The sequence below is a fragment of the Sylvia atricapilla genome, chromosome 1 (assembly GCF_009819655.1).
Source record: "Sylvia atricapilla isolate bSylAtr1 chromosome 1, bSylAtr1.pri, whole genome shotgun sequence".
Taxonomy (NCBI): Eukaryota; Metazoa; Chordata; class Aves; order Passeriformes; family Sylviidae; genus Sylvia; species Sylvia atricapilla.
Window position 1 is genome coordinate 87,169,207 of NC_089140.1, and position 17,121 is coordinate 87,186,327.

The 17,121-nt window shown below is 44.0% G+C and overlaps 1 protein-coding gene across 2 annotated transcripts in view; it reads right to left on the bottom strand.

Annotated features, from left to right (window-relative positions):
- Positions 1 to 7,375, bottom strand: part of EPB41L4B (erythrocyte membrane protein band 4.1 like 4B) — a 169,214-nt gene extending 161,839 nt beyond the window's left edge. For both annotated transcript variants that reach the window (XM_066327134.1, XM_066327144.1), the window contains exon 1: positions 7,057 to 7,375. In XM_066327134.1, the coding sequence (XP_066183231.1) occupies positions 7,057 to 7,356 (300 nt within the window). In that variant the 5' untranslated portion in view covers positions 7,357 to 7,375. The remainder of the gene's footprint in view (positions 1 to 7,056) is intronic.
- Positions 7,376 to 17,121: the final 9,746 nt, after the last annotated feature.

A 17,121-nucleotide genomic window follows, 5' to 3' on the forward strand; every position in this document is an offset into this window, starting at 1 on the left:
CAGAGAACTACGCTCAAGCCCCAAACTAGAAGAAAGCAGATCTCTAATGCTCTTTCAAGTGCCTACCAGAAGAGATCCCTCACAGCTTGTGTAGCTGGCTGCTCCTAGGAGGAAAATAAAACTACTTTTACAGACTGGGAAAACAGAGTCCAGTAAAGGAAAACCCAGAAAATTAAAAGGAATCTGCTCTTATTAAAATGAAAATTCATTAGGTATTGTGCTAGCAATACAGACGATATCCACACAGAAAAGTATAGATAATTGCTTAAGGAGGACACTGCAAATGCAAAGGGAGAGTTGAAATGGTTGGGAATTTAACAACAGAAGCCCTAAATTGCAAAACGGACTTACGCTTGAAGAAGGTGAGACACTAAACAAGGCCAGCCTCTCAGAGAAAGTTACATAGAAAAGATATTTTCTTTTCTATGGGGAAATACAAAGAGGAGCACAAGGAAGTGCATGAAAACAAAGCACGTGCAGAGAAGCAGTAGAGAGATAGCTGTCCCCTTTCTGTTTCAGAAAATAAACAGATGAACAATACATCCCTTACTTTATGTATAGTTTTATATATATAGCCCCTTCACCTTTTTTCTTCCTGTACCATCTTCTAGTCCTCTGCTTGCTCCTACACATGTACAGCACTTCCAAAGTCTCTGTGCTCCTATTTCTTGCCTCATAGGAACTTTTTACATGGCCAGATGTTCTTTTTCTTCTTCAGGACTCCTACTAAGAGCCTGAAGCTACAGGCTTGCCACCCAGCACTACAGGCTAGAACAGAACCACTGGAACAAACCCCAAAAAATATTAGATGTACACTGTTGACAAAAAAGTTCCTCTGTCGTCAAACTGTTCTGTAAGTTTCCTTCTTATAGACCCTCTCCTCTCAAATCCATGGTGATCTTCAAAGTTTCCCCAAGGTTTGCTATTGTACAGGTAAGCCCAGTGCAAACACCTGCTATGAAATGCATTTTGGTGCTAATAAACGAGAGCCACACTGACATTTCACATGGTTACTCTCCTAAGCAGAACTATCTTCTAGTCCACTGCAGAAGGCTTCTGAAGGAATGCTTACAACAATCTTATCTTCACCTCATCTCTCCAAACACATAAGCTCTCCATCAGAGAATTAGTACCAGGTGCTCTGCTCTTGCTTTTACATTACGCTGCTCTCATCACCGGCTTTCTCCCTTTCCCTGGCTGTCAGCTCTTTGCAGCAGCACTCCTGTCATCCTGTCTATCCGTATTACACTGAAAACTTGTATTGGTTTTCACTAATAACTAATGGAACTCACAAGCAGAATTTCTCTTACCTACGCCAAAACGCTGGTTTTTTTGTCTCCTTTTTCTACTAGGTACTCCCTTTTCTACTATGTTTCTTTTATCTGCTGTAGATTTACTGGGGCAAGCACATCAGGGGCCAAATATTCCCTCTTCTCTCTCAAGAGCCTAACATCTTGCATTTCTGAAGCATGGCTGCAGCCACCCCATCTCACTTCTCTCTCTCTGGGGCTCTGCATGTTCCTGATTCTGTATGTGACTGTACTGTGAATGCCTTTCACACACCTTCAGTACACGCTGCAGCAATGCATCAAGGCATATGGAACAGGGATAACATAATTAAAGGTTATTACCAGTAGACAACACATTGAGTTCTAGCTGCAGCTGCTTAATCAAAGCTGTAAGGTACTCAAAAGGCATCTCAACGTGAACTGGAGAAGCAAAAATATCCCACCTCTTCTACCAACAGAGCCTGATCAGTTTATGAAGGAAATTACGAGTGCTGGTACTCACAGGAGCTCGTGAACATGAGAGACCTTTCCTCTTCCAGTGTTGCAAAGATGCTTTTAACATTTTTCAACGTGTACTCTAATTTTATGCTGTTCAAAAGTAACTTCTGCATAAAGAAGGCATATTACAAATTTTATAAGTGATAAAAGCTTTAAAGAATTTATTAAAAATCCATTACCTGTGTGATGCAATATATCTGTTGATGGGTGGTGAATGTGTGTGTAACTCCTCCTTAGTTAGGAAACTCCAGAGCATAACCCGAATCCAAGTGTCTACATGCATATTAGTGCATTTCTCTAGAGTTAATATTCATGAAACATTATTTGGAAGTCTTGTATGATATGAAAGAAAGAAAAAATGAGTTGTACTTCCCTCCTGATATTTATAACTTTATCAAGTCAAACACACTAATCAATAAAACTGAGATGGCTGCTCAAGAGTTAAATTAACATTTATATTGGATGTAAGCATAGGGGCCATGCAGCAATGTTCATGTTGCCCCAATAAGAAAAGAATACAACACATAGCACATCAGAGATTAGAAAACAGTATTGAAGAACATTTACTATTCCTATCCTGAAGTGTTTCCATAGCAGCCAAAACAATTATTAAAACAGATACACCAAAAAAGAAGGCAAGAAATAATGCAAAAACCATTCATCTGTGAAAATAATTCACAGATTTGAAGAGTTATATTTGAGTTCTTGATTAATTTGATCCTTAAACATTACATACTTCTAATACATCACACAAGCCTTTGTAATGGTGTTCACAGTAGCAGAGGAATTTATCAGAGCAAGAAGATTTTTAGAAATAAGTATTTATAACAGACAACATGTTGACTGCTGTGGATTCACATCATAAAAAAACGTAAGGTATCTTAGATCTGCTTTGCAGGATGAGGATTTTCACAGTGGAGGAAGCTTACCATTTGCTTCTCTTTTTATCCCACTTAAGACTACAGAAAGCCAAGAATGCGCTACAAATGTTCATTCTCCTCCTTCCCTCCCACAATTTATCAGAAAATACCGTTTTCAACAGCATTAAGTGACATTAATTCCTGCCACTCTGGACAATCCCACCGAATAGTCATCTTTCATACCTGCCCTTTAAGCTTTCATAAGATGCACCTAATTAAAAATCAAAGACTCAGTTTTTAGAAATGTCAGCCATCACGCTTTAGAGTTAAGAAAAAAAAAAATTTGGCTTTTTGGCTTTATTAGAGAGCCATCTATGTATTAACTAGCAGGCACTATCACTGATGCCTAAATGTCAATGCTCTCTCCTTGCATTCCTCCTGTAAGAACACAGCATCACCTGCAACCTGTTTTTCTTTCATTAAAGTCACGAGTCCTCCAGAAAAACAGAGGCAGGATTGTTTTGGCAACAGTGAGCAAGTGGCCTTCCATCTACCTACAACCAAGCTGCAAACTCTGACCAAGTAATAGCCTCCTGTGTGAGAGTGCAACACAAAAGATACTAAACAGGTTCCCAATGGTTAAAAGAAATACACAGACAGCTCTGTGTGAGGGAGGAGGGATGGTTTCTAATGGAAGTGTTTTTCTCCTTGCGTCACTTCTCATCACTGGATTTCAGATGTGCAGACACGTGGTGTCAGGTCAAGAAGAAGTAATGACACCATTTATGTTCCCCTTCCCATGGGAAATCACCCCACAGCAACAGAATTGGTCAACTGCCACTCACTCCTGTATAACAGATCCAACCTTAATAGCATCTCACATTCAATACAGGGCCCTGAGGAGCTTGTGGGTTTAAAAAGCCATCCAGTGCATTATTCTGTTTAGAAAGAATACTTCTAAAGTATTACTGCCTTAAGAGTGAAGAAAAAAAAAGCCAGCATCATTAAGCAATCCTTGAAATTTCATGCAAGAAGCTGAGTATAGATACCATTATCCAGGGGTATCTGCAGCGCTCAGAATAATCTTCTGTTGACATTTGTGTGGGGGCAGCTGGGTACAAAACAAGTTTGTGAAAGCCAGAGAACACCTACGAATGAAAGAGTACACAGCACGTAGAAGGGTAGGCTAGCAGATGGGGTAGTCCAAGGGCAGAGAACATACAGTAAAAAGAATAAAGTGCAAATGCCCCACTAGAAAGAGGGTGTGGAAGCGCAGATAAAGAAGTAAGATGACTTTAGTTAGTTCACTGCTGCTACACAGTCTTGAGAAGAAGGAGCTAAGGAAGAACTTGGAGATCAGGATAGATCTCTGCATCTGTTACCACCATAAACTGACATGTACTTTCTGATACAGCCACTACCACAGGAAATATAACATCAACCACAAAGACAGTTATCAACTTACTAATGTAGGATTTATTCTTCCAACAGCCCTCACCTATAAGAAAGCACTGTGGCAGAACATGATATGCTTAACTTGGGCAAAAGTTTCAGGGTTTCAGTTTTATTGGAATATTAAAAAAATGAAACAATAACTAAAAACAAAACAAAACAAAACAAAACAAAAAACACCACAACACCACCCTGAACCTTTTTTCTGTGTATATAGCTAGTTTTCCTCCAGTCATATCTTTTCTGTGATTCCTCCACACAAGCAAATAGACCCCGTAGTCTTTGAAATCAAATAAACCTTCCAATTACTTCCAAAGTCTTAGAGATAGCCTAAGAAGTTGTAGTTGCAAGAGTATTGTGTTCTAATATCAACAAGTTTGTTTTTCAACTACAAAGGCAAGAGGGGTGCAATGTCAGCATGAAGAGCACATTTTATAGATGCCAGTATCTCCTGAAATAAGCGCTTGCAAATACAATCAGCAGCATAGTGAAATCTTCTGCAATCATCTCTGTACTTGACTTCATGAGTAAGCTGCTCATTGGGGATGAAGCCCACACTCCCCCCTTTTGATAAAATTTAAGCTGAAATGAAAGAAGGCATCATACACTTTTTTTTTAAGAGATGCTACTCAATTCATTCAGCTTAACCAGTCCCATACCTCAGTTCTTGAGTATTAAAGCATGCTCTGTTTCACGCCCTATTCCCATAAAATCTAGACCTGCAAAGCTCAGAGAAACTTTACTGATCAACTTCTATAAATGGTGCAATGCCTCTTTCAGTTTTTCTAACTCTCAGTGTGGGTGTTACTTTCCGTGAAAGAAAGGAAAAAAACATGAGGAACAGATATGTAACTCAACAGAACAGTTTTTAATCCTCAAAACACTGACAGCTATTACATGCTCCAAAGTCCTCCATCAGTCTAGGGATTTGTGTGCGGGGGAAAAAAAAAAAAAAAAAAAAAAAAAGCGCCAACTACTTACTCTGTCTTCGGACAGCTAAGCTACAACCATCAGATGTGCAGCTCAGGTTCTGAGAGCACTGGCAAGTCTAAGCTTCATTTGGAGGTCAGCTCAAGCAAGAACGCTCCACAGCTTCTTTACTGGGCCAAGCAGATATGTCTATGTTTTCAGTACTCAAGGACTAAGAGTGTCATTACCTCAATTTCTGATCCTACGAATCCTCAGACCATCTTAAACAGTCTCTACAGCAAAATCTGACCTTTGATAAATCAGAGTATAACTTGAAACAAAATATTTACCAAGCGTATTGACACAGACCTCTATAAGTAAACCCTCAGCACACTGATAACAATCATCAAGTGTGCTTTATAAAAGATTTGTGCTGAGATGCTAGGAGGAGAGCAGCAAGTTGTGAAGGAGATGTGAGGAGAGGAAATACATTAGCATTTCAAATATCTGGAAATGTGCGATGTAGTCTGTAGGCAAGGGAGGCCTGATAATGCTGCAGCAAGTATCTCTAGGTGGCTCCGTTCACATGCTTCTGTATTCACTTGTAAGAGTCTTACTCAATCTCTTCTGTTTCTTTTAAGCAGAAACAATAGGGTTGCCAAATTCTCTGTTTTAGTGAAATGATGCCAATATACACAGATGACAGCTAATACGAAAGGCACCTAACAAGAGTCTACTCTGAAAAAAACCTCTCTTTTATACTGCTGGAGATTAAAGTAGTGCACAATTTCTCAGGTTGTTACGTTCCCTGTTACTAAGTTCTCCCACCTGTTTTTGGAGACCAAGCTTAATGGCTGGTGACTGGTTAGGTTGAAATGGAAAGAAGATTAAATGTTCTTCAAACATGATAAGCTTCCATACTATTTCATGGGAAACTTGCGTTTCAAGAGGGAGGTAAAAGGTCAGCAAAAAAGGATGGGCAGTGAGTATTTAGCAGCTGTGAGGAACGAAAAAACCAAAACTGCGAATTACGGATACACACCTTGCAGCTACCTTTGAGAGAGCTATAAGGATACACAACGGGCTTTGGGGACGCTGAAACACCTACAAAGGTGGACCAAGCCCAGCGAGCAGGCACAAACAACACACGCACAGCCCCGCAGGCCAGCACCGTCCCTTCCTCATTCCTCCTGCACACCGGCGGCAGGGGAGAAAGTTGAGCCCCGTCCCCGCACCCGCGGCCCGGCTCTGGCTGTACCCCCGGAGCCGCCCGGGCTCAGCCCTGACCCCGGCCCCGCACACGGACTCCACGGGACGGGGAGAGCGCCTCGGGCATCCCGGAGCGCCCTTCCGCCCGCCCCGGCAGCGGGGGCGCTGGGAAACGAGAGCTAAGGAGAAGAAGGAGGCGGCGACCCCCGGAGACCCCGGCGCGGCGGGGGCAGCGCGGCCGCGCCTCGCTGTCCCCGCGGCGCCACAGGTGCTGCGGGGCCGGGGGCTGCCAGCCGCGGGGCAGCGAGGCCAAAGGCACTCTGCCCCGCAGAGGCTCCGTTCCGCCCCGCCTGGCACGCCGCGATGCCCCCGCAGCCGGCGGTGCCGTCGGGCGGGCTCAGCGGGCAGCCCCCCAGCAGCGGCCGGGGAAAGGCGCAGGTAGCGCCCGCACCGCGGGGAGAGGCGCCGCGGAGGGCAGCGCTGCAAGGGGCTGTTTTCGGCCGCGCAGGGGAGGAGGAGAGAGGGTGCCCACCTCCCCGCCGGCTCCGGGGAGAGGGAAGAAGGGCAGACGGCTCCCGCCGGCAGGACGGGGGCGGGCGGCGGTCATGGCGGGGAGGCGCGCCGCGCACCTGGCAGCAGGTGCATGCGGGCGGGGAGGGCGCCCGCGGAGGGAAGGACGAAACTAGCGAGGCTCTCCCGGCGAACGGCGCCTGTTGTGCGGCCGGGGGGGGGCACTCGCAGGTGCCCGTCGCCAGGGAGGGGGGGACGATGCGGAGGAGGGGAGAGGGTAGCTGCAGGCGCCGTTTTGCAGGCGGCAGAGGTAAGCGCACGCTACTCACCGGCAGCTCCACGTTGACTTCGGTCCCGTCCAGGAGAAGGACGCGGCACTGCAGCACCGGCTTGCTGCCGCCGGCCGCCGGGATGTGGACGGGCGCTCCGGCGCTGTGCACGACCCCTCCGGGGAGCGGCGAGGAGGGGAAGCCTCCCGAGCCGACGGCGGCGGCGGCCGCTCCTCGCAGCCCCCCGTCCCGCTCGTCCCCCTCGCCGCCGAGCCCACCTCGCCCGGCTCCGCGCCCGGCTCCTCGCCCGTAGCGCTGCATCGACCGCCGGCCAAAGGTCCTGCGCAGGAACCGCAGCATCCTGGGGGCGCCCTGCCCGGCCGCTCACACCCCCGAGCCCGCAGCTCCGCGCCCGGCCCCGCGGCGCCTCCCAGAGCAACGCAGCAGCGCCGCCCGCCGGGAGCCGGCCCGCGCCGGGCGCCGGCCGCGCCGCCCGCTCCGCCCTCTGCAGCGCCGCCCGGCAGCGGCACGGCGGGGCGGGGCGGGACGCGGCCCCTCCCGCCGCGCACCGGGGTGTGCGAGCGGCGCGGCGGCCAGGGGGAGCCGCTGAGGCGGGCGGCGCGCCGCCACCTGCGGGGGAGGACGGGGGGATCAGCCGAGCCCGGCCGAGCCGCGCCGCTCCTCTCCTGCAGAAACTGCCCCGGCTCGGCGGGCGCTGGGGCGGTGCCTGCGCGACGGCGGCCCCTCGCCCCCGTGCCGGCGAGGGGAGAGAGGCGGCGGGGCCGTGGAGCCTCTTTCCCCGGCCGGGCCGCCCCTGCTCCGCGCCGAGCTCGCCGCGCTGCCCCCGCCCCGCGCCCGTCTGCCGCTTCCGCCCCTTCGGACGGGCGGGAGAGGGACGGGAGAAGTTGCTTGGAAATAAAAAAAGACAACGAGGGGATGGAGAACTGGGCGGAAGGACGGGTCTCGCCTGTGGTGAGGGTGGCCCTCCGGCTGGATCCCGCCGGGAGGAGGAGGAGGAGGAGGAAGGCACCGCACCGCCTCTCCCGCCGCCGCCTACATCCCGTGCACAGACACGTCTGCCCGGTGCGTGGGAATGCCCCCGCGTTTGCCATCAGCGCGGTCTGGTGGTTTAAGGAATCCGCTGTGGGAACTTGGCCCCGTAGAAAAACCAGACCCTCACCGCCGTCCCGAGGTTTTCATCCCTTTCCCTTCTGTAGCTGTGAGGAAGGAGTACGGGTTTGTTTATCTGTCACGGCAAATCCATAAGTACAAATACTGTCAGGGTCGCTCTGCCAAAAAGTTAAATATTTATGTATTCTGGCTCGGGTGGGAGCGTTTTTGCTGAATTGCTACGTATAAAATATTGGATTTATGAATCATGTCTTGCAGAAACAATCAGTGAGGCTAATTCTGTCCCCCTATGGTCAGATGTGATCTGAAGAGCTTTGAACTGAAATAATTTGCTGCTTCTAAAGTGTGGGTTGGAGTGGGTTTTTTTCTGCTGTGAATTTATTTCTCTTAACCTCACTTCCAGGCCCGTTTACACAAGCATTGTCCTATTAGGTATTCAGAAAGCCTGCCAAAATGTCTCAGCTTGTCATTTTTTATTGAGACTTGATAGTATTAGGTAACTGCCTGCTGCTTCTGCATCCTTTTCCATGTTCCTTCAATGCCCTGGATCAGCTCTTGAAGTGCCTCATCAGCCAAGACCGTCACTAAAACTGCGTGATCTTTGGCAGAGATCTACCCGCAGCCCTTCTGCACTTTATGGCTGCATAAAAGAGCTTTTATAGAAACAGAGTGGAAAGGTGCTAATCTCTGCCTGCTAATGTTCACAATCAAAAGTCTTATTACACTTATTACAGATTATGGGGGTTTCTTCCGCTTTTTTTTCCCTTGAATTAGGAGCAGAATTTCAATTTTCTTTCAGATCCTGATCGGTGCGGCATACCTTGGGGTTCTTTCACTGCTTTGAACAGTGTGTTGATATCCCAGTCCCATGAAGCTCATTTGCATACCACAAGCAGCACAAATTATCTTAAGATTGGAAATTCACCAGAAATACTCTTTTCTCTTGAGGGAGCTACAGCAATTCTAGTGCAAAGGAGAGTGGAGTGGAAGAGAGGTCTTGCATCACTTGGGACAGGACTAGCACAAAAACGAGCAAATCTTTTGCCGTGCTGAAAGTCTTTTTCACTCTGAAGCTGTGAGACTTCAGCCCTTTGTTTCTTTCAACTTCTGTCATGGAAACAGAAGCCTGGTATTTTAAAATGCATAAACGTGGGCTTGTTTGACTTACATTAGCAGCACACCTGATACAGACCGATGGCCATACCCCAGAGGCAGTCCTGCATTTACAGAACTGCCACAGAGATGCTGAGGTCCTATTAAGGCTCATGTTAAGAAATACAAGGCAATGCTCACAGTAAAGGATCTTTTAGAAGGAGCTGGTGGTGGGAGGAAATAAAGCTGGTTCCTTAGTACCCAGCCTCTCTTGGAGTAAAACAATTCCACCGTTATTTTGTCTCATGTTACCAGCAGAGCTATCTTTAGCTGTGAAACAAAAACCTTGAGCAACAGTGGTACTGAGGATGCCTTGAGAAGTATTTAGACTAGCATTTATATTCAGATTTGTGCATATATGTTTCACCCATCTACATCCTCTCTTCATTTTCAGATGGACAGGACCTGAAGGGGGTTGGTTTGCTGGCACCTGTCCTGCAGTCCCTCCTCAGAGTGCCTGCTACTTGCTTGCTTTCCAGTGAGAGACACAAGCTGAAGCTGCCGTGGTCCTCATCTGTACTGCAGTTAAGGGCATTTTCTTTAAATCTTTATCAAAATAGCTTTCCACTGCAACATTGACCTCCCAAGGGGTACTCCAGTCTCCGCTGGAAGCCATGATCTGATTACTCCCATGATTTGATTAGGAAAGGTGGTGACCTAGGCAAACCATTTTTCCTAAACTGTATTGAAGTTCTGGTAGCAATCCATGCATGTAACCAGTCTAACCCATGGCTTTGCCATGGTGCCGAGCAGTGTGTAAATGGGCATTTGCCAAAATCCTTCCTGACATTGGTAAAGCAGCAGCAAGATGGGAAATCTCTAACCATTGGAGCCCCTGTTGCTGCTTGTCGCTAAATAATTACATAAAAGTTTGATAGGCACTTCATTTTTGCTCTTTCATTCAGTGTTTTGGTTTTGTTCAAATCTTTTCTGGAAGCTTTTGGAAAGCTTGGAAATGGAGGTAACCATGTCATGGGGATGGGGAAGCAAAGTCATTGACAGTTCTGTGAAGAGACTTCTCCTGCACAGGGCATGCATGTGCTGCCTGGACATCAGAGACTTCTTTCTTGTTTTACTTGCTATCACTGCAGTCACATTTATGGATTTTTCCTGGCCTGCCTGACTTCCACTCTATGCAAAGGAGTGTTCTAAATTTAATTTACATGCAGCTAGAGTTTCTTTTTCTGCATTTTTGAAGAAATGTTGTCTTTACTGAGTAACTTAAACAGGCTTATATTTTGCAAGGTTCTGCCAGGGTATGTTTTGTTACAGTCATTACTTGGAGGAAACTTATATTAACAGATTCAAAGACCAAGTATCGGTGCAAACTCAAATGTCTATGTTAATAAAACTGGGCAAAAAAAGAAACTTGAGGAGTTGTGACATAAATTCACTCGAGCTTTTGGATATTAATTTTCTGTGGCTTTTTTTCTAAGCACATAAATTATATTAAATTTTTATATTAAAAATTTAATTAAGGGAGATACTTTTCAGCATTAGCACTCATTCCATTACAGCATTCATGCAGCAGCTAGCAGTTCTATCTGTTTATTTTCCCCAAAAGCATGTCAGTTATATGAGCAGATCTAATGTCGCTGGTTTTCAGGATTTTTATATATCCAGATACGGATTTAGAGTAAAATACAAAGGTAATTCTGAGTTATGTGGCTAAGGATAATTTGCATTTCTAGTCCATCTCTCAGCTAGAGAAATCACAAAGCATTTCAATTTAAAAAAAAGGAAAACTATATGTAGAAGTATTTTACCAACACTAAAAGGCAGCAGCTGTTTAACAGCAGAGGAAAATACTAAAAATGTCTCTCATACAATTGCAGTGGAAATATGTGTTTGAATAGGCAAAAAGTTACACAAATCATAGGGCCATGATGCTGGAGCTGGTGGATGAATTCCTGCAAAAGGTACCACATGATCACAGGTAGTCAGGACTTTCCTTTTTCATGTTCTACTCCAAGTGTGTCAAAAGTCCTCCATTAAAAAAAAAAAAAAATTAATAGTTCTCCATTTGGAATATCAGTGTTTCAGTAGGCATGAATTTTGGCAGCTATTGCTGTTCATGTAAATCCATATATACAGAAGCAAAATTCCTTTTTTTAATCAGAATAAATAAAATAATACTTCACGGAAGAATAAATGTGTCCACTCAAAGAGCTGTTCTTGTATATCCAGAGAGGTTTGTTCATAAACATGTAAGAACAAAAACCTTTCCATTAGAAAATCTACAGAAAATCTACAAAATATTTCTTGATGAGTGAACACTTTACAATGGTTCCCGTCCATCTAATAATCAGGTTTAATATGACTTAATCATATTTTCTTTCCTTTAGTGAGATTTTTATCAGGTTTGTACTGACTTCAATGCATAGAAATAAAATTGAATATTATTTAAACTCAAAATTATGATCAGATTTAAAGCATTAATGAAAAAGTTGTCAATGCTTTGTTAAATTGCAAAGATAAGAGATGCTCAGCTGAAAAATTGAGGAATCTTTCCACTGGTGAACAGTTTTGATATTAATCTTTGGTGAACCTAGAAGACTACTCAGAATGTTACCTAGGAGCAAACATCACATGCCAAAAGAGGAATTTTTTCTAGGAATATTTTCTAACCATAATTATGCATCTTTTAATTATATCTCCACTGAAAATAGATATCCATGGCTTCTTGTCCTGTGCATGAATTAACAAGGCCAAAAATTTGCAACAGAAATACCTTTTGACTGGCACTGCAATGCTGAATGATGCCTTGTATGGGTCTGATGGGCAATGAACCACTTATGAGAACTGCTGGAAACCTTCAAAATACACTAAAAATCAACTGAGCAATAAAACAAAGGTGGGGGTTATAATGAACAAGCATCATATTAGATTTGGTTAATTAAAAGAAGTTAAGTCAGATCCTCTGGGTACTCCACTGCCTGGATGTTACGCTGGTGGCAGAAGGGAGATCCTCTCCTCATTTGGAGACTTCAGCTCTTCACCTGTTGAACTCTTTGAGGGAACGAGGGACAGGATGCAGCCAGGGGAATGGACTTCAAGAGGAGGAACTTGTTGGAGGCAAACTAGTCAGTAAATGGAGAGATGAGTCAATAAAAGTATTTCTGAGGGAGCAAAAAGGGAAAAGCAACAAAAAAGAAAAAGATGAAGCCACTGTTAAAGCTGCTGAATCAGTTTATTTGTCCTGTGCCTACCAGTAACAAGAAAACAAGAAGGAAAAATCCAAACTGAAAGACTGAACCATCAGTGCCAATAGTTTAAATATTTTTTTTTCAAATTTCTGTTTTTATTTCTAATCTTACATTAGATAGCAGAGGTTTTGCTGAAATCTCATGGATGTGCACTCAATTTGTTGACATACTATGAAGTTGTTTCATAAAGTAGAAATGTAACTCTCGTTTTTTAGAAACTGCATTTTCCTAAACAGCAAACAGCTCATTCTAAGATGTGAAATAAATATTAATTAAGATGTTATCTATCTGTCTGATAATGTGAGTATTGAATGAGATAACACCATCTATTTTCTAATGGACCCTCTTGGGTGTATATGGACTTCAGCTTCCTAGATAGATTGTCAGTCACAAATGCAAATTTATCCCAGTTAAAAAAAAAAAATCTATGATAAGATTGGAAAGCAATATCTCTTCATAATATGTGACCTGGAGAAAAAAATCTTTTAGAGATTTTGTAACTTAATATCTACTTGATCACTTAAGTTTCCTTACGTGCTACTTTCCTATTGAGTTTGGGGGGTTTTCATTTCATAAGAACTGCAGCACCACCTGAAGGAAATCTATTCTGAATCCTTCTTCTCTCCTTCCCTTCCTCCATCAGATATTAATAATGTACATGTACTATCAACAGAGGCTCCTTCTTGCCCAGCATTTTCCTCTTTTTATTGCAAGGCACTGTGCTGTGCACACACTGTCCTATGCCACCTTGCAGTCATGGCATCGGGACACTCCAGCGTTTGTCTGAGTCCGTTCTCTTTCTCTTGTCACATTAAGATGTTTTTATTTAACAGTATTTTTAGTCTCTCTGCATCATCTGTCAGATGATGGCAGTGTAAGGTGGAGAGACACTTAGACCACAGAAAGGGTTGTGATGGTGCTGAAGGGGAGAAAAGAGGGTTCATATCATCTTTATCTTGAGATATTCCCATGCCTATGACAATTTACCAGCTGGAATCACTGGGAAAAACTTCTGGCAGGTTTTCAGAATCCCTTTCCCAAAAACAAAAGTCAAGTCATGTAGACTGGCTGGAGTATGCAGAAAGATAAGAAAGATCCTCCTTATATCACTGGGAGAAAATTTGTATCCATCAGACTTATCACGAGGAAACACAGTGAATCCCAAGCATGCAGAGATATAAATTTACTTTTCTCATCTTTCTAAAGTCAGTGCTGCAGAATGATATGTTTCCTCTAAAATGACAACATGAAGGACTACTTCTGCTCAGAAGACAGGGCTGCATAGTAACACACAGCAAAGTGCTGGCTACTACATCTTGAGCCAGAGAAGTTTAAAAAAATATAAATTATTAATATCATAAGTTTCCTTTTTTGTATCCTAAGGCTTAATTATAAAGAATGATTTTATATTTTCAAAAGAAAATTTGATAACTTTGGCAATATTACAACACATTGCTGAGGAGATGGAAACAACTATTTCTTTGTTTAGCTCAATTTCCCTTAAGTGTAGTCCAAGTGACAACGCAGAAGAAATTTGTCTAAAAATCAAGTCATTCTAAAAAAAAAAAAAAACTGATACAGAGAATTCTGCCTGAAATGAAGAAATAAATTTACACAGCATCATTTTTATGTGAACAAAAATCCCCATAGTTATTTTGTCAAAAATACTTGCTGTGCCTTCAGCCACACCTGAACTCAGTTGACTGGATGCAGATTTCTTTCAAAAGCAATGGCATGATTCTGACTCCTTTACAAGTTTGAATGTATGAACACTTCTAACATTTTCAGCACAGAGAATGTCTGTCTTACACCCTGACAATAGGACCGCTTCCAGACTTGAAAGTCACTGGCCAACTTCAGGTGAAGACTGGAGATTCGTGACGTGTTCCTTTCCTGTTCCTTGGTGTGAAGCCATGCAGAGAGAATTTTGCTGGGCTAGATGGGATTTTTTTACCCTGGCAGCTCATAAAAGAGTAAGGCATGTGTCATTCAAATTATTAAGATGTAGTGAAAATAATTGTAAGCCTATTTAAATGTACGTTCTTTTATATTGTGTATAAGATCATTGTGTTAAAACTCTTAGCAATTAAAAAAAAATCTGAGACAGAAATAAAGAATGTTAGTAGTTGTACCTCACTGTAATCTCTTTTCCTGCTGAAAGCACAACAGATGTTTGATTCCCATGTTTACACTTTTAGAGGCAGGCGTAAAAAAATTGTGCTAACAGGCAGGCAACCATAAGTATTCTCTGTTTGTATGTTTAAGTATTCTCACCATCATAGATGTGCAAAATTAAATGGGAGAATAGACTGGGCTCTAAACATTTGTTCATTGAAGTTGCCTTTCGTGATGCAAGAGAATCAGTGACAGAGTGAGGGGTACTGACTGCTTTCCCCCTGTGCTGCGGGGAGGTGAGGGGGTCTTTTCAAGAGAGGTGGGAAGAAAGGAGATTTCAACTCTTCTGGACCTGGTTCTCCAAAGGGGCATATCAACGTGTTACCATCTCAGCCAGGGCCTGAAACGTATCCCAGAACAATTGAGCCAAACACTTGCAGCTATCAGCTTGGAACCCTGTAACATTAGAGTTCCACTCTGTCCAGGCTAGTGGAGAAATGGAATCAATATAGTTTGCTTAACCTGAGTGAAAAAGCATTTCATTGCACTACTAGAATAGCTTGTGAGTGTGGAGAAACTGACTGCTTACATTTTGTCAGGAGGTCTAATGTTTTCTCAGGCTTTGCTGGGAGATTAAATTTAAAAATGAAAAAAAAAAAAAAAATAACCAAAACCAAAAACCCAGTGTTTTGTGGTTTTTCAATGTCTTTTGAAACTGCTAAGCAGGTTTATACAATTATCCAGAAAAGGTGAACAAAAAGTTACTGGATTAGGTTTACATGTAAGCATTGAGATAAAGCATTATGATTGAAATCTTGCTTTCACAATCCTTCTTAAATGTTAGCAGCTGCAGTTGTGTATTTTCAGCAGTTTATGTTTTATTGCATTTGAAAACTTTGAAAACTGGAGCAGAGGAAGACTCTCAAGCACAGAGCTGCAACAAGTACACTGGGTGACAGAAGCTGGCAAGACCCAAGTCAGAACAGAAGTGCAGACAAATGCTGCAGTCTTCAATGGGGGCAGAGCCCAGGCTGTAGGCAGCTGCTGGATGCTGTGGGAAGCTGGGATTGGGTCGCTCCCCAGACTGTGGGAACACCAGGGCTGCATTTGCATAATGGCGCAAGCTAATATTAGGAGTGGCTGGGCTCCCAAGCTGGAATTTACCAAGGGTTCTTTCCCTGTGGGAGAAGGACTCACCTCTCAGGTTAAAAAAAATAAATGAAGTAGGATGGAGAAGGTGTTTACTTGTTGATGCACACGTTCTTTCAAAGACCAGCTTCTCAGAAAATTGTGTTTTGGATGAATGTTGCCGGCCCCCTCAGCCAGTCAGACAGTTTCTGTGAAACACCCACTTAGGCATGGGGAGAAGGGTAATCCCATTTTATTTTCCAAGAGCAACAGAATAAATGGAACTGTACCCAGCCAATGCCTAGTGCCTAGTGTCACCCTGTGTCTCTCTGGCTGTCATGTTTACCACCCTTCCCCCAAACTCTGAAACTAGCATGCATTTTATGCTTTCTTTGACCCAGTCATGAAAATTCAGGGGTTTTTAAAGGTGAAAACTATGAATTTTAAAAGCACATTGGATAGAAAGAAATTACTTCAGAGGCTTCAGATAGCCCAGAAAAGAACACTGCCATGTATAAGTTAGAACAGAAGTGTATCTCTGGAAAGTTATCTCTTAACTACCTATGTTACAAAGGCCAACTTCATCCTGCATGGTGAAATAACTCACTCCCTGCTTGCCAAGATCAAATGTGTAGCTGAGGTATTTATTCAGTTCCTAAAATGTATCTATACTGCCCTGGAGGCACATCTACACAGACTAGAGAGTTGTTTACCTAAAAAGAATGAAACCCAGAGCAGTGTAGCCTTCTGTGGTGAAAGCCAGACAAAAAAATCCCCCTCACTTGTGAGGACTGAAAACCCTTCAGGCCTGGTTTCAGGCAAAAACCTCTGCAGATAAGATAAGATAAACCTGGCTGCAATCCCAAACTAGAGTTTTGCCCAGCCAGCTGGGAGCTGTGGAGGGGTAGTGCCTCCAGTTCTGAGATTCAGAGGATGCATCAGAAAGGGTGAGAAGAGCTCTCCAGCTGCTTCTGCTGGAGGTGGGGGAAAGGGGTGAGCAGGGGGACAGCCACACTCCACTTCTTAAATAACCTTTAGTATGAAGTAAAGCCACTGACTAAGCAGATACTGCAACCTGTGTTACACCAACCCCACAGCAGGAATACATGGGGACAGACGGATAGCTGGGCTGCTGGTGGCAGTGAGTGGCCTTGAAGTCCAGCCCCAGGTAAAGCACATCCTAAATGCTGATGCAGGACAGTGCTAATGATCATCCTAACAAGAGTGATGGCCTGCTGGAATCTTGTGCCTGGAATCTTCCTACTGCCTCCTTTGGCAGTCATAATTTTAATAGCACAATTACAGATCTCGGCTGTCAGCTAATGTATAATTTTACAAACCACAATCAGCAGTTGATGAGAAGCCCATTTGCAGCATAGAACCTGGTTCTTCA